We start from the raw sequence: 18950 nt of genomic DNA, 5'->3' as shown, positions 1-18950 counted from the left end.
TTCACACATCAGAGAATCCAGCAGATATACTTACCAAGCCACTTCCGAATACCAAGTTCCAACTTTGCTTGGACTTGGTTGGTCTCTACAGCACTTGAGTGCCCTTCGGGGCATTATTTGGCGATGAGCAACTTATCAAATTCGAGCCAAGGTGGAGATTGTTAGATGCCTCTCATTACTATGCCTTAAAAGAATTTTATGACAATTTTATGGCTCTCTTTAAGGGCATTTTATGTCACTTTTATGGCTTTGTTTCCAAGCATCCAATGCTTGGAATCCAAGATACCAAGACTTTGCTTGCCTATAAAAGGACACATATAGAGAGCTTCAAAATCATCTTCACAACACACAACATCTCTTTCATTTACACATATATTGTGAGTGCATTCTTGGTGAGAATTCTTGTTCCATTTGAGAGAGTATTTGTGAGAAAAAATATTGTCATTTGTCCTCATCATTATAAGAGGATTTCTTGTACTCTTCTTTTTTACATAGTGGAATTTTGCTCTTGATCGCCCGTGGTTTTTTTCCTCTCACACTGAGGGGTTTTTCCACGTTAAATCTTGTGTGTTATTTTCTTTATCCTTTACTTGCTTCTCTTTTGTTCTCAATTGATTCAATCCTGTGCTTCCGCATTGTGCTCTAACCTTAACAAGTGGAATCAGAGCTCTTACTAAATTGAGAAATCCATCATTACATAGCTAGTAATAAACATCACAAGTTTCTCTTGATTGAAATCTTATATTCTCTGTCACTGAAGCATGTCAACACCATTACAAGTTGCACCAGTAACTTATTTACAACTCACAAAACCAACAGAAGTTGTGATAGATGATGAAAATCTGGATCGCCATCGTCAACTAGAAAGTATTTTCAAATCAGTGGTCAATGTAAGTAATGTATTTCAATCATTTCTTCAATAATATCCACTCTTGAATTTATTATTCAATTCTATTAGTTTTATAATAAGTACTTCAAATATTTCATTTTTCTTCTTGTATTTGTTATAGAATGCAATACCCGCAGTAAAATTTCCACCACCATCAATGGAAAAAAACATTTCTGAAGAAGTGTTAGAGGATGTTCCTAAAACAATAGGTGTACCAAATGAACTTGATTCAAATGTTGCTACCCAGGACCCAGTAAGTATATTTTTCATTTTTAAACCCTAAGTACAATTTAATCTGATTCAATCCTATAATTATATAAATATGATGGTGAACATTTACAGGCTACACCTAAGAAAGCAAAGCTGAAAACAAGCATTGTGATTGGGAGACACTTGTGAAATACAATATCTAAATTTTCATATAATATTACTTGCTTATCAATTATTGCAGCTACTTTCTTTTAATGAAGAGAACAACTTTATTGTTGTGCCTATACATAAGCTTTCGTATAGAGAAAGGTTTAATGGATGGAGTGTTGAATTGAGGCAGCGTGAAAAGAATGATAAGTGTGAAAAGGTAAAGATTGTATCTTTTGAAGATAAGAAACTTAATAAAAGAGGATAACACATTATTTATTTAAGTAATATTGCATGTAAGATGTTAAGCAGCATTCACATTATAACTATTGGTAAATTAACCTTAAGTTTTGGCTCTTATTAGGTTCTTTTAACTTAATTTCTCCTTTACAAAAAAGTTTCAATCTATAGTTGTATATCTTTGCTTTGTTTTAAAACGTAGGAATAATAGGTGTTTTGGAGGTTCAAGATGAATCACTAGACATTGAGTTAGGGGAGTAGATATTTCATAATAGAAGTAGATACCACTTCCCTACAAGTTATTCTCTCCCTTTTAATGGACTTGGGTTCAAAATGACACCAACTTTCCTTGTTAAAAAGAGTAAAAAAGTTATAAACATAAGTGAAAAAGTTGAACTACTCGCTTAACGAGTCAAAGTGTTACTCAATGAGGATATCTAGTTGAGCACTCATTGAGAAATCCATGTTTGCTAAGAGAGAAATCCATGTTTGCTGAGCGACAAAAAACAAAATTACTCCTTTGGCCTCGTTTAGCGAAAAATACCCAATCCCTAAGCAAGATGTAGAGTCGTTGAGCGAGAGCCCTGGTTTACAAACTGGAGATTCATGAGTAAGGAAATTTATAATGGATGAACACATTTGTTAGGGTTATTTACTATAGCCTTGAATAATCACCAAGCTACGAAACATATAAGTATATATTAAAATTAAAACATTAATATGTTAGCATCTAGTGTTTTAACACACATTTCTAAAAAGATTGCCTTTTATGCAAAAACCCCACATAGGCACATAGAAACCCCTTTTCTTCATTCAGAAATCTCACGAACAGACTCAACATCTCACTTCTTAATCCCCTTTCTTCTGAATCCTTTTTCTTCTTAATCCCCTTTCTTCTTTACTTCTCCAACATCTCACTTCCACACTTCCTTCCTTCACCATCAAAGTTCCAAGCTTCCTTCTTCTCATCCAATATCTCAATTCATCGTGTATCTAGTTTTCTACCACTGGAGCATCTAGTCTTCTACTACCGACACATCTGGTCTTCTTCCTTCTACTCTTCTGAGGTAAGATTGTATAGATTTATGCATTGAAATTGTTAATACTTCTTTTTAGCTTCAGTTTTTACATTTCATTAAGTATGTATATCACTTATATTTACATATAATAAAAAAAATTCAACTATATGACCTCATTTACATAAATATACATGAAAATGAGAGAAATATTATTGGTGTATTTGCTTTTGATCATAGGAAAAACCTAAGTTACACAATTTGTAGGCATTAGGCAACAGTATGGTGTATGTAAACTAGTTGAAGTTTTGCCCTTGAACTTTCTTTAGGAAAATGCAGCTACTGCACAATATGATGATAATAATGAATGAGAAAAGGAAACTAGTTTCTGCTATGGACAACTTAAGGTTGCCTCACGATTACAACAAGACACTTTGCATACTTGGCACAGTGATCACTCACACTTCCTAGGAGTGCCGTGCAAGTTGGAACAAAGAAAGCTATTTAGTTACACGCCAATGTTAACCAATCATTAAGAATTAAAAACAATAACCCTATATTAGTACAGATTTACCCGAAACGATTAGGAACAATTTAGAAATATTTTTTTCACAAAGAACCTGATTTATAATTTTTGTTACAGGTTTACACACACATATATATAAGCATGTATGTCCGATTTAACAGGTTTAATCCCATGCGGTTTAATTACCGAACAACTTGTTGAACCACAATACCACTAAACCAGTACCCTCACAGGTTTGATGGCCGGTCCGATTTTAATAACATTGCTTTCATGTCTAGTGCGGTTCATAAATATAAAATAACAATGTACACATTCAAAGAAAAGAAAAGAATCAAGAAGGAACAGAGTTCTTCTTGTTGAAGAAGAATAATGCGAGAAAGAAAATGAATATATGTGGCAAAGAGAATAAGAAAAGAATAATACTTGATACTTTTATTAGAGATTGAATTAGCAAATTATACAAACTTGATTCTTCTTATTTATAGGAAGAAGAATCATTTAACAACTCTCAATAACAAACCAACTAACTTAACTAACTTAATTAGCATATTTAGCACATGTTAAATATGATAAAACACATGAATACATAATGAATTAGACTGCAAGCAACAGAAAGCCCATTGGTCTCATGCCCAAAATTCTGGTTAGATTGCTTGATTGATCCTTGACCTTGCTTGATTGATGCTTGGCCTGGACTGTGACTGAATGGGTGGCCTGATGCAGGTACCTAAGCTTGGCCTTAGAGGAAGTGCCTTGAATGGCCTGAGTTGTGCATGGGGCAGCTCTAGCCTGATGCAACTGATGCATCTGGTACATCTGATGTTGTCTTGTGACTCTAGCCTAATGCATATGAAGTTGTCTCAAGACCCTGGACTGACACAGCTGATACAGGGCAATGTCTTGGTCTACCCAATCTGTTTTGATCAAGAACATGACATTGGGCAGATTTGGGGCATCAACTATGTTGCTGATTTTGATCATGCCCAATGTGCACATATTGATTTCAGGTCTGCCTGCCATTGCCATAAGCATGGTTGCTGTTGGCATGAGCTTGAGGCTAGTCACAACACCATGAGTCTTGAGCATATTAGTTCTAAGCAAGGAACTTGAAACATTATTAATAACAAGATTCAAGTTTACCACTTTGATCATCTTTTAATTTTGATACCCCACAAGTTGAAGGTCGATGAAGAAGGTGACAATGAAGAATTTAGGCAAGAAAGTGATACTTTATATCTTTGTAAACAGTTGGTCCTAATGCCTTATTTAAGGCATCAACAAGTTGTAAATGAGTAGGGACAGGTAGGAGTTTAATCAAACCTTGGCTGCATTTCTCTCTTATGGTGTGGCAATCTATCTCAATATGCTTTGTCCTTTCATGAAAAACAAGGTTACAAGCAAGATAGATAGCAGATTGATTATCACAGTAGAGTATGGTAGGCATAGAGTAATTAAATTATAAATCTTCTAATACATAATTGAGTCAAGTGATCTCACAAGTGGTTAAGGCTAGTGCCATGTATTCTGCTTCACAAGAGCTTCTAGAAATGGTCATCTGTTTCTTTGATTTTCAAGAGATCAATGAATCTCCTAGATATATGCAATATCCACTTACTGATCTTCTAGTGTCTGGGCAAGATGCCCAATCATTATCAGTGTAGGCCTTGAGCTGCACAATTGAATTGGCAGGAAAAAAATAATCCAAGAGCAGGGGAGCCCTTTATATATCTAAGGACTTTCATGGCAGCAGTGTAATGTAAATTAGTAGGAAAAGCCATGAATTGAGCTAATTGATTGACACAAAAGGTGATATCAGGTCTAGTGTTGGTTAAGTATATCAATCTTCCAATCAATCTTCTATAAGCATGAGGATCTTTAAAAGGGTCATTGTTATCTTGGAAGACATGAGCACTAGGAATCATGAGGGTAGTGGATGGCTTGCACCCAATCATCCCTACATCAGAGGGGATTTCCAATTCATATATTCTCTAGTTCATAGAAATTCCAGTTTTGCTTTTAGCAATTTCAAACCCAAGGAAATACTTAAGATCACCTAGGTCCTTGGATTTGAAGGTTTTATCTAGGATTTGTTTGAGGCTATTGATCTCATCAATGTTGTTGCAAGTAAGGATCATATCATCCACACAAACTAATATAACAGTGGTTAGATCTTTGGAGGACCACTTAATAAATAGATAGTGATCACCCCTAGACTTATGGTATCCATTTTTGACAAGAAAGTTAGAGAGCTTGACAAACCATTGCCTACTGGCCTGTTTAAGGCCATATATGGACTTCTAAAGCTTACAGACTTCATTAGTTTGGGTATTAGAGAGGCTAGGGGATATGGTCATATAGACCTGCTCATGTAATTCTCCATTGAGAAAAGCATTGTTAACATCTAGTTGTTTAATGTGCCAATTGTGTATGGAAGCCAAATCTAGCATAAGTCTAATAGTTGATATTTTGGCAACAAGTGAAAAGGTTTCAAGATAGTCCACCCTTCAGTTTGAGTGTATTCCTTAGCAATCAATCTAGCCTTATGTCTCTCAATACTTCCATCAGCATTATATTTGACTTTAAACACCCACTTGCATCATATATCAGACTTATCCTTAGGTAGATTGGTTATGACCCAGGTGTTATTTTCTTGGAGGGAAGATAGCTCTTTGTTAATAGCATCCGCCATTGAGGGAATTTGATGGTCTGAGAGTAAGTCTTTGGCTCAATGTTTGTAGTTAAAGATAAGACTCTAGATTTGTGACCCTTTGAAAGCCTATCATAGTTTATGTAAGAAGATATGAGATACTTGGTAAGAGTTGTAGGAATACTGGTTTTGTTCAATAAGGCACAATTGTAATCTTGGAGGTAGGTAGGAGTCTTAGGAACTCTACTACTTCTTCTAAGGTTTTGGTTTTCACAGTCCCTAAGAGTTTGGTCACTAGATCTCTCACTATGACTTTCTATATTGTTTATGTCTTCAGGTTGGAAAAAGGTAGTGTCTTCAAAGGTGAGAGGGTTAGTTTCACACAATTCCTTATTTATTTATGGATTGAGTAACTCTTGAGGGATATAAGGGAAAATGTTCTCATAGAAAACCACATTCCTATTAACTTCTATGGCTCTAGTAGATAGGTTGAGGGTCACATATCCTTTAACTTCTTCCTTGTATCCTAGGAAGAAGGATTTATTTGATCTAGAATCAAATTTGTCTCTGGAACGGCTATGTGTGCTAACGTAGCAAAGACATCCAAATACTCTTAATGAGTTTATATTAGGCTTAGTTTTAAATAAGACTTCATGAGGAGTCTTATTCTCAATGACAGAAGTAGGTAAAACATTTATTGCATGAGCAGAGTGTTTCAAAGCAAAAGACCAATAAACCTTGGGAAACTACTTTGTATCAATAGAGCTCTAGCTACATTCAAAAGGTGTTGATGTTTTCTCTCAACTATTCCATTTTTTTGAGGAGTATAAATGCAAGTAGTTTGGTGTATGATTCCCTTATTAGCATAGAAAGGTTTCATATTAAATTCAGGCCCATTGTCACTCATTACAATCTTTACCTTAAGATTCAGTTGATTTTCTATCATTAAGACAAATTCTTGCAGATTCTTAGAGGTCTCTGCCTTAGACCTCATTAGATAAACCCAAGTGTATCTACTATAGTCATCAACTATGGACAAGAAATATTTGTATCCTTGAACAGAGGGGATATGAAAGGGCCCCCATATGTCAACATGTATCAATTCTAATCTATGTGAAGAGTGAGTATAACTTAAAGGGAAAGGTAATTTCTTTTGTTTGGCTTGATGGCATACATCACACATGTAGTGTTTATTGAATTCAACAAAAGGAAACATATTATTTACTTTATTCATACAATTGTGCGATGCATGTCCTAGTCTAAAGTGTCATACATTTGAATAAGATATAGAAGCAGAAATATTTATGTGATGTGAGTGTTTAGGAACTTGCAAGACATATAGGCCATTGGTAGATTTAACAGGACTTCTTTTCCCGGATTTTACAATGGTTAGCATCAAAAGATAGCATACATTTTCAGTTTGAGGCAAGTTTAGATATAGATATCAAGTTGTATGCAAAATTGGGTAGATATAAAACATTGTGAATGACTAATTCAGGGAGGAGTGAAACTGTCCCAGCAAAATTTGCTATTACCTCATTCCCATTGGGCAATCTTATCCTAATAGGCTTTATTTCTCTATATGCAGAGAAATTGTTCAGGCTGGAACTTATGTGGTCTGTGGCACCACTGTCCAGTATCCAACTGACAAAAGAATTAATGGTTTTAGAATTACCTGTTACTTGGTTATTGAGGCCAATGGATGTGGCTGTAACACACTACTGGTGATATTATTTGAATCATTCTGATTCAGTTTGCCAAATTCTTCACTTAGGTACTTCAATATACTTATCAATCTTTGGTATTGTTCCTTGCTTAATCCATACACGGGTCCATTTTGATATGTCTGCTGTCCCAGGGTGTGTGTCAGATCCTCCACTCTTGAACTTACAACTGAGAATACTCGATCACTCTTTCCAAAATTAGCTGGAAACCCATGCAACTTATAACATGTTTCTAGTGTGTCCACTCCTCTTACAATGAGTGTAATATTTGTTATTGTTAGAGTTCTTGTTCCATGAGCCTCTTCCCGGACCACTTGAATTGCCTCTTCCATAACCAATGGGCAAAAATGGTTTTCCTGAACCTTGGCCTCTTCTAGAATAACTTCCCTTTCTCCAATTGTTTGACACAACCATGGACTTGGATTCTAATTCTTGTCCATACATCTGTCTTTCTTGTTGAATGATGAGAGCAAAGACCTTACTCATGTTAGGTAAGAGATCCATGATCATGATTTGTGACTTGACCCCTGCATAGGAATCATTAAGACCTATAAGAAAAACTATCACTCTATCCTCCATTCTATGATTCCTCACATAAGAAAGAACATCACCACAACATTACACTTCACATCTACATTTTGGCATAGGCCTAAAGTTATCGAGTTCATCCCAAAGTGTCTTTAAATCTGTAAAATAGTTGGACACATCAAGACCTTTTTGTGTGAAGTTGGTGATGGTTCTGTGCAACTCTACAATTTTGTAAAGATTTTCATGAGAGAATCTTTCACTTAGCTCATGCCATATCTCATAGGCCTTATCAATCCATATGACACTTTGTGCTATTGAAGGTGTGATTGACCTAGTTATCCATGATGTTACAATATTGTTAGCCCTCTCCCATGCTCTATAAATAAGGTCTGTTTTTTAAGGGATTTTGATTGATCCATCAACGAAGGAGATCTTCTGTTTGGATATGAGACTCATCCTCATTGCCCTTTCCCATTGATGATAATTCTCATCATTCAGAAGAGGTGAGACAAGGGCATTTGTAGGATTTTCTGAGGGGTGCATATGGTAAGGAGAGTCTAGATCTTGGGTAGGATTGGTGTGAGTGACATTGGCATAAGATGATGTCTCGAAGGACATGATGAATGTAGCATAGCCCTTAATAGAGCTCTGATACCATCAAAGAAAAGAAAAGAATCAATAAGGAACAAAGTTCTTCTTGTTGAATAAGAATAATGCGAGAAAATAGATGAATATATGTGGCAAAGAGAATAAGAAAAGAATAATACTTGATACTTTTATTAGAGATTGAATTAACAAATTATACAAACTTGATTCTTCTTATTTATAGAAAGAAGAATCCTTTAACAACTCTCAATAACAAATCAACTAACTTAACTAACTTAATTAGCATATTTAGCACATGTTAAATATGATAAAACACACGAATAACACAATGACTTGGACTGCAAGCAACAGAAAGCCCATTGGTCTCATGCCCAAAATTATGGTTAGATTGCTTGATTGATCCTTGGCCTTGCTTGATTGATGCTTGGCCCGAACCGTGACTGAATGGGTGGCCTGATGCAGGTGCCTAAGCTTGGTCCGAGAGGAAGTCCTTTGAATGGCCTGAGTCGTGCATGGGGCAGCTCTAGCCTGGTGCAACTGATGCATCTGGTGCATCTGATACTGTCTTGTGACTCTAGCCTGATGCATATGAAGTTGTCTCAAGATCCTGGTCTGGCGCAGCTGATGCAGGGCAATGTCTTGGTCTACCCAATCTGTTTTGATCAAGAATAGGACATTGGCCAGATTTGGGGCATCAACTATGTTGCTGATTTTGATCATGCCCAATGTGCACATATTGATTTTAGGCATGCTTGCCATTGGTATAAGCATGGCTGCTGTTGGCATGAACTTGAGGCTAGTCATAACACCATTAGTCTTGAGCATATTAGTTCTAGGCAAGGAACTTACAACATTATTAATAACAATATTCAAGTTACCACTTTGATCATCTTTTAATTTTGATACCCCACAAGTTGAAGGTCGATGAAGAAGGTGACAATGAAGAATTTAGGCAAGAAAGTGATACACATGTTGCAAAGATTTCAATTGCACTACATGATTTACCAAAAATATTACATATCATAACAGTTAATTAATGCTAGTGTATTTAACTTTTGATATGTAACATTCCTTGCAGTTTTATCACCACCCACAATCTAGCAGGGTGTTTAGATCTGTTAATGAAGTTGTCAAGTTTATCCTTTATGAGGATTACCCTGGAAAATATAGCAATACTAAGAAAGATAAACAAATGATGCTAATAGAAGACAAGGTGAGTGATTCATTTTTTTATAGACAAATGTTAGTATTTTAGTATTTTGTTATGAGTAAGACTCGAACTCATAACTTCTTTCACTCTATTTCTTAAATCTTGTACCCTAACCATCAAATTATCCTATGAATCCCTAAGGACATGTTTGCAAGTTGGGTTTTGAAGGGTAAGTAAGGGAAATGAAACATTTAAAGTCATTTCATAAATATATTTTATGGCTCTCAATTCTTTCATTTCCCCATGTTATCCTTCAAAGACTAACTTACAAACAGACCCTAAGTGATTTATATATATATATATATATATATATATATATATATATATATAGATGGCATGATATGATACTTGTATAATTTGTTATATCTTTAATGATACTTGAATTTAGGTTATGACTAAGGTTATTATTACTATCTTGTATAGGGAAGTGACATGACAACAGACGCACAAAAAATGAAAAGGTTATGCATGCCAACTTCTAGTTCTGTTGATCAAAGACTTGTGCAAGAAACTACAAGAAATGTAGTAGAAAAAACACATAAGGATGACAACCCAAACATTGCTAAGAATGTTATTGAGTTAAAATCGCCAAGGTATGAAATCAACATGGTGGATTTCTTTCTCATCAAGGATACTCATTATAAAGGGATATATAGTACTACATAAAAGGTATTTGGAGAATTACAAGAATGACTAAAAAGTTATGATTTTATTCTTGAGTTATTAGTTTATGATGTTTTCAGTAGTTTGTGTTATTAATATATATAGGAACCCTCTCATGATATATATATATATATATATATATAAATATAAAGTTTCTTTATTTAGAAACATGTGCATATGAATCCTTTCTAGTATTGAAGAGGAAAATGATTGATTTTGCTCTTAGTTTCAAGGAGATAAATGACATATTATTATAATTAAAGGATAGAAAAATTACATTACATTGCTTTTGATGTAATTTCCTCTCAGGTACCAAGAGAGGATCGTGGATACAATATTGTTTCTATTATGTAGTTTCAAAATTAATATCTTATATTTTAATTGCTGCATGGCATCAAAGTATCTTTCTGAAATCTTGAGTTTTTCCTCATATATAGAACTATGCCAAAGCAAGTAGTAAACCTGTATCAAAGTTATAGTCACCAACTTGCACAAGCTAGGCAAAAGCAAATGGTTGCTAATTACCATCAAAGCTTGCTCTATGTAAATATTTTATTTCAATCCTTTATTTATTCCTAGAAATCATGAATTTATTATTATTGTATATATCATAAGATAGTAGTTCAATCAGCTATTAATGCAATTGATAATACTTCTTATTTGTGATAGCAATCAATATCCTCTGCAAAATTACCACCAGGAACCAAAGCCACAGACAATGCTTTTCATCAAGCTCAAGCATTGGCCATCATTCCATTATCAATTTACAAACCGAATGAACATTTTGCACATGTTACAGCAACCCCAAATAGAGTATGTTCATGTTTTCCATAATTAAATTTGTTGTACAATTTAATTCAGTGTTGTCTGCACATTATAATATAATGGTTATCTATTATAGGTTGTGCATGGCACATCAAAAATGGCTACCAGCGTTATGGTCGAGGTATGATTTTCTACATTTGATCTGTAAGACTGAGATTACAACTAAGATGGGGTGAATTAGTTGACTTCAAATAATGGCTACTTTTTCTGCAAAATCGAGAGTTAAAGTGCGCGGAAAATATATGCAGAAAATTAAAAAGTAAAATCAAAGAGATAAGGAGAAGAGAATACACAAGAATTTTTATTTTGGTTCACCTTCTTTTCCACTGAAGGCTACGTCTAGTACTCTTGCAGCACAAGAGATTTTTCCACTAAAGATTATGAGTTGAAAGTTGAAGAACTTGTTGCAAAAAGTCCAGAAAATAATTTCAGAATATGTGTGAGAGCTTTTGAAATTTATATAAGAGTTGTGTATATGTTGTATGTTATGATTGTGAGTTTCAATGTCTTTATATGGACTTTCCAATCAGCCAAAATGTCTCTTTGAAAGGGTAGAAATTGATTGGAATGAAAACATGTCTTTTGGGTTGAAATTCATTCACTTTGAATTTTGGAAATATGATGCAACAACTCTCTCAGTAATCGATTACAACATTGAGTAATCGATTACTCAAATGTTTTGTCCACTAATCATTTATTTTCGAATTAGAGTAATCGATTATAGCAAGTTGAGTAATCGGTTACTCAACTTTAATAACACTGGTAATCTGTTACGCAAATATAGTAATGGATTACTCTGATCAGTTTTAAGTTAGATAACTATTTTCTCACACACGTAACTTGTTACTTAGATGAAGTAACTCGTTACACACAATTTTTGAAAATTGTTTCAAGTATTTTGAAGTGTTTCAATTTTCTTTTAAAATTAGTTTGAGCATTACTACTATTGTATAATTAAGAGTATAGGATAGAAGTACCTATTTAGACTTAGACTAAAAGACTTGAATATCTTGAAACTTGAATCTTCATTGTCTTCATAAGTATTCTTCTTTTTGGTAATGTTGGTGTCTTCATCAAAACCGTGCCAAGGTCAGGAGCAAAGATCTTCTTCACAATCTCTCCCTTTTTTATGATGACAAACTAATATCTTCTTAGCAGTGTAGTTTTCTGAGAGTATTATACTTTTTGATATTATTGACTTGTCTTGAGTATGCTCCCCCTATATTGTATGCTCTCCCTTTCATTTGGAGTTTTGTGCCTGAAATATTTTAAACAGAAAATACACTCTCCCAACTTTTCTCCCATTTTTTACTTCATCAAAAGTAGAAAAGCCAAGAGTTCAACACAATATATATCGCATATATGCAATAGGATATATATAACATGTAATAATATGTTATAGCACAATATAATATCGATAACAAGATATGATAAAATTTGAGCAATATCATAAAAGTAAAAAGATATTCAAGCATTAACAATGCAAACAACAATTCAAACAACATAATAGAAATTTGTCCGAAAACATGAGAAATTAACATTGCAGCCAGAAAATCCTAACAACAGATAAAGTCTAAGATTCAGGCTCAGAATTGTCTTCATCAACGTCTATGTTACTCAACTTAGAAGAGAGACAACGAAGTTCAAACTAGATTTGTTGATTCTGAGTATCAAAGGCATCCATCCGGTTAGTGATGTAGCCTCGAAGAAAAATCAACTCATCCATAATCATCTGATTTGAAGGCATGACAGCAGATGAGGAAGATTGAACATGAAACTCAGAAGGTTGAGGTTTAGAAGGATTAGCACGGGTAGGTTCTGGTTCAGGAGTAGGAGGTTTATCTTTCTTATGCTTGTAGGTCCAGTCACAAAGATCAAATGTGAAGCTCATTTTGTGGATTACATCCACATCAATATGGCTTTCATGAAGGCTAAGCGGGACCTTAGTTTCTCCAACAGTAGAAATACCGAAATGCTCAAGGATTTTGTTACGAAGATTGCATATGGCAAAGAGCTTTGGGTACCTCTTATAGACCATATTTGTCTCATTATCATCAGAGTCCAATTGATTTTCAGATTAAATTTCATAGATACATCAATTGGAGTTATATATCACTTATTTGGGAGTGATTTGAAAATTTGGTAAGATGACATAGCTCAGAAAATAATGAAGTAAACAGTCTTCTAGTTTGAGATGTCCAGCAGATAGGATATCTCTATTTTTAACAGTTTCACCATAACCCTGTTGCTTAAGCATTTCTATTTCCTCTTTGGTAATTCTACACAGAGAATAATAAAAATCTTTTTGATCATAATTTTCTCATTCGCATACAATGCCGAAACCTGCAATGCTCCCTTGATAGGGTATGTTACAGTACAATGAATTCATGATTTTCAAATCCAAAGTAATGTCTTTTCCTTTTACATAGGAAATAAGACGGTTTTTCCTAAAGTTCATGTTACAGTAAAAATACTCTAATCAGTTCAGGATAAATTTCATTTGATTCACAACAGAAATCGAAAATGTTTTGTTGTCTTAAGAGATAAGGAAATAGAAAATCTTCAAACTCAAAGTTCCCGAGATTATTTGGGAGTGAAGATAATGCGACCATGGAAGTGCTCCTCAAAGATTTTACGTTGCTCATCATTAGCAAGAAGTCTTGTCAAATCCAGAGGGTTAGACTCCAAAGATGAAGTTCTTTGGTTCCTTGGTTCCTTTGAGTCACATTTTTGCGTTGCTTCTTTGATCTAGAAGAGGAAGCCATAAATTGAGGTTTTTGAGTTCTTAGATTTTTGAGTTTTGGAGATTTGGGTTATTTTTTTATTTAGGCCACTAAACACGAAAATGATGGTGTATAAGTGTGTAGAATTGAAAATATGAGATGAATATACACAAAAATCACCCAAAGCGGATCAAAAACGAAGATTTGAGGGTTTAAGAGGTTTGAGCAAGAGAGAACACAAGTTGATGAGGAAGGTGAGCTTGAAAAAGTTTAAAAATTCAGGAAAAATACATATATAACGTCACAGAGTAATCGGTTACACACTTTGAGTGATCGGTTACTTAAATTAAAAAATTTAAAATTTTCAAACAACAACATATAGTAATCTTTTACTCATTTTGAGTAATCGGGTACTGAAACACGCTGTTCAACCCAGTAATCGATTACTGAAACACGTTGTTCAACCTTGTAATCGGTTACTCTCTAGTGTAATTGATTCCTGACCCCATCAAACTTATTTTTAGGCAAAATTAAGCTATGAAAATGATTTTTAGCCCAAAAATTGAAATTTTAAACATAATTAAACATATTTAAGTTCAAGTAGGCATGAAATAGATATAATAAAGCACACATATAATCATATATAAGCATTTAAGATAAGTATGCTTCATCAAGAATGCTTAATTTTCGTCTAATTTTATAAAAATGTTCTTTTGCCAATGGTTTAGTGAATATATATGCTAGTTGGTTGTAAGTATCAACAAATTCTACAGATACATCATTCTTTTAGACGTGGTCCCTAAGGAAGTGATACCTTATATCAATGTGTTTGATTATAGAGTGCATAACATGATTCTTTGTGAGATTTATAGCACTAGTATCGTCACATTTTAAAGGAGTGCACCCCAATTCTAAGTCATAATCCCGTAATTGTTGTTTAAACCTTAACACTTGGGTACAATAACTACCTGTTGCTATATATTCAGTTTCAGCAATGCTTAGGACAACACATGCTTGTTTCTTGCAAGACCAAGAGACTAAAGCATTTCCCAAAATATGACAAGTATCACTTGTACTTTTCCTCTCAGATTTGCACCCAGCAAAATCTGAATCCGAATAACCAACCAATTCACATATACTTCCTTTTGGATATCACAATCCAACGTTAGATGTACCCTTAAGATATTTCATGATTCTCTTAACAACAACTAAGTGCGATTCTTTTAGTTTAGATTGATAGCGAGCACACATACATACACTAAACATGATATCAGGTCTACTAGCAGTTAAATATAAGAGATCCAATAATACCTCGATTGATATTTCAATGCTTTTTCCTGCTTCATCCGTATTAATGTAAGTTCCAGATCTCATAGGAGTAGCTATTAGCTTGCAATCATCCTGTTAAATATTTTTAATAAGTCTCTGCAATACTTGGATTGATTTACAAAAATGCAATTATCAAGTTGTTTGATTTGAAGTCCAACGAAGTAATTTAACTTCCCAATGGCAAGTTATTCATTTATAGAACATGTGTATGATTATCATCTTGTGAGAAAACACATTATAACAGTTTTATATAATTTAGTGATGTGTAATCAAATCCATGAATGATTTTGTCTTTACATTGTTGTATAGGATATGCCTAACAAAGCTGAGGCACCAACAACTGAAAGAACATGCATGCCAACTTCTAATGATGATATGGGTGAGAAAGGAAAAGGAAAAATGACATTGGAGGAATTCTGAAATAATTATAACAATATGATGAACTTGGACTGTTATATATAGAGTTGCTGAGAATCCCGACATTAAGTCAAAACTAGAAGACTTTTAATGTAGTAAGAATGTTTATGTTATTATATGCTTGAGTATATTTCTTGAAGACGTGATGTATGTTTATGTAGATTTTATTGTTATGATCAATTACTATGTATATAGTGAGTTTTATGTATGGATTTGTCTCCTGAAAACGAATTTATATAGTAAACAAAAAAATGAAGTTATTAGTTAATTAATAATATTCATGGGCATGGCAGTTGGTTCGACAAGGATGAAATAGGAGATTAATTTGATTTAAAAAAAAATCCAACTCTTACAAATAAGCATGTGAAGACACATGGTAGGTTGGTTCAATTTTCATGGAAAAATTGCACTAAACCATGTTAAAATAGTAGGAGACATGCTTGAATCTTCTTGATGAAACAAGAAAGATGAGAAAAGAGAATGAGAAAGAAAGCTTAAAGAAATGATATTTCTCATTACTCAAAATGAATGAATTGAATTATACAATGAAATCCTTTTATAAAAGGAAGAAAATATTAACCACCCTAACTAACCAACTAACCCATTTTTATTCTTAGAAACTAATAACGCGTTAAAACCAACCCAACAATATAATCTCCCATATTCGCATACACTACTATTTATATGATACAATATATTTCAACAGCCCCCTCAAGCTGGAGAGTGAAAATTCTGAACTCCCAGCTTGGAATTGATTTGAAGCAATAACAACGCTTAACCACCCATGACAGAAGCTATATCATCAAACGCTTAACCATCCTTGGCAGAAGCTATATCTTTGCTTAACCATCATTGACAGAAGCTAAACATCCAATGCTTAACCATCCATGACAGAAGTTATATCTGAGCTTAACCATCATGGACAGAAGCGAACTAACCATTGATGATGAAAGAAAGAAAAATGGATCGGAATATCGATCATAATATGCAGCTTCAATGATATGAAAACACACTATAATGATGATGTGTGTGAGAGGGGTAAGAAACAGAGTATGAAGAAATGGAAAGTATTCGACAAAGTGAATGAATTATATGCTTCTTCTTGTCTTCTGGTGTTGTGAGATAGTATTTGAGGCAATCTTACTTTTAATTTCCTGTCTTCAGAAGCAACCAAGGACGACCATGTTAGAATTTCTAACAATTTATGGGTCACAAATATAATTCTATAATTGTTTATGGCCATTATTTAATTAGCCAAATATAAAATGGTCTTCAATAATTAATTTGGTGGCTAAGGGCATATGTGTCATGAAATATTATAAGTGTAGATACCTTCAGGAAATTTCTGATTTGATGATGGGACTGAATTAGAATTATTGCAACTTAAGTAGTAACCGACTACGGTTACTTTTAAGGGTTATGGTCACCATTTGTAGAGCAACAGGTTTTGTTGAGTAGGCTGATGAGAATAAAGGTGAATTGTGAAGAGTTATCCATAAGGACATAAAAATACCATCACAATTACATAAGGTTGACGCTCTCCATCAGATCACATAAGCTCTCCTAGGCTTTCTCATTTCCCTCTAGAGAAGCAAAATGAAAACCATCAGGTTCTATCATCTGGAAGATCTTCATACCCACATACCCTTGAAATTCCAAATGGCTAATCAAGGTATGCTCTTCTTCTTCACTATGAAATCAATTGGGGTTTCTTCGGTCTAGATTAGGGTTGTTCCATTTGGGTTTATGTATGGGCATAAAAATTTTGTTATAGGAACAAAGCCCTGATCATTAGGTTTCCACATTCAATTTAAGGGATTATTCAGAGAAAATCCAACAATTGGTATCAGAGTCACCCCAATTTGATTCATGTGTGAAATTAGGTTCCTTTTTTCTTCCCCAAATTTGGATTGGTTTAGGGTTTGATGATTTAACTATGCCATGGATTGATTAGGATAGAAATTCATTGTTTTCATGTGCATGTAGATAGATTCGAAATTGTATCAATGTTTTTTCTGGTGTTATTTTATTTTTGGTGGTTTTTTCGGAGAAGAATGATGCAGAAACCGCCATGTTCGTGTTTTGTCGCAGTGCTCTTGCTCAAGCGAGAGTACGCTTGCCCAAGCAAAAGTAGCTCGCCCAAGCGAGAGCTGAACAGAAGCATTGGCTTCTATTGCGCCCAAGCGAGAGTAGCTCGCCCAAGCGAGAACTAAACAGAAGCATTGTCTTCTATTGAGCCCAAGTGAGAGTACAAGAGCCCAATTTTTTTTTTTGGGAAATTTAAGATTTGTGGGGCTTTGATATCTTTGTGCATTAACTTTGATTATTATTTGGTTATCCATTAAGTTGTTTGTTATTTCAAGTGAGCCAATTGAAGTGAAATGTCGCTAAAGTTGTTTGTTATTTCAAGTGAGTCAATTGAAGTGGTATTTGGCTGAAGATCATACACACATGTGATAAAAAAACATGTTATAATTCTAAATTTTTTATACATGTGACTGATGAATCAATCCAAAGAGGGATTTGTCAGTTGACATGCCTTATTATAAATGTTTGACCATTACAACAAGAGTACCACTTGTAGTTAATATTACTATCCAAAGACTTGATATTAATGGTGCACTAGGTATCTTGATTTGGACATACCATTATTTAAGAATATTGATAATTTTGAGTTGTGAGCATATTTTAATATTTTGTCTTTTGTCTGATTCAGCTACATCAATTGCTTCTATATCTGCAAATCTGAATTCGGTTCTGGTCCTTAATGGAACAAATTTTAAGGACTGGAAAGAGAACATGGAAATTATTCTTGGCTGCATGGATCTAGACTATGCATTAAGGGTAGAACAACCACATTCTCCTTCGGAATCCAGTGCCTCTGAAGAGAGGAAGGATTATGAGAAGTGGGATCGCTCTAATCGCATGAGTCTAATGATTATTAAGCGCGACATTCTAGAGGTCTTTAGGGGTACTATCTCATATGAGATAAACAATGCCAAAGTTTTCCTTGTCGAGATTAAAAAACGCTTTGCAAAGAGTGATAAGGCAGAAACAAGTACTCTGTTACAAAACTTGATTTCCATGAGGTATCAAGGCAAGGGAAACATAAGGGAATATATTATGGGAATGTCCAATATTGCTTCAAAACTTAAGGCCCTTAAGCTTGAGATGTCGGAAGACTTACTCATACATTTGGTCTTGTTTTCCCTTCCTGCACAATTCAGTCAGTTTAAGATCTCTTATAACT

The 18950-nt window shown here is 34.2% G+C and overlaps 1 protein-coding gene across 1 annotated transcript; it reads left to right on the top strand.

Moving 5' to 3' along the window:
• LOC109342283 lies at nt 762–15836 on the top strand. Its single transcript, XM_019580297.1, has 9 exons — nt 762–890; nt 1011–1142; nt 1341–1466; nt 9612–9746; nt 10167–10336; nt 10844–10949; nt 11076–11219; nt 11308–11352; nt 15593–15836. The coding sequence occupies exons 1-9, from the start codon at nt 762–764 to the stop codon at nt 15701–15703; spliced, it is 1098 nt and encodes a 365-aa protein (XP_019435842.1). The 3' UTR covers nt 15704–15836.

Source organism: Lupinus angustifolius, chromosome LG03 (genome assembly GCF_001865875.1).
Source record: "Lupinus angustifolius cultivar Tanjil chromosome LG03, LupAngTanjil_v1.0, whole genome shotgun sequence".
NCBI classification, from domain to species: Eukaryota; Viridiplantae; Streptophyta; class Magnoliopsida; order Fabales; family Fabaceae; genus Lupinus; species Lupinus angustifolius.
This window is presented reverse-complemented; position numbering and strand designations above follow the sequence as displayed.

Excerpts from the sequence above, each read along its gene's own strand:
- LOC109342283 (XM_019580297.1), top strand. The coding sequence starts at position 762 with ATGTCAACACCATTACAAGTTGCACCAGTAACTTATTTACAACTCACA. Across the intron at positions 891-1,010 it reads TTTTCAAATCAGTGGTCAAT|AATGCAATACCCGCAGTAAA; the intron begins GTAAGTAATGTA and ends TATTTGTTATAG. Across the intron at positions 1,143-1,340 it reads ATGTTGCTACCCAGGACCCA|CTACTTTCTTTTAATGAAGA; the intron begins GTAAGTATATTT and ends CAATTATTGCAG.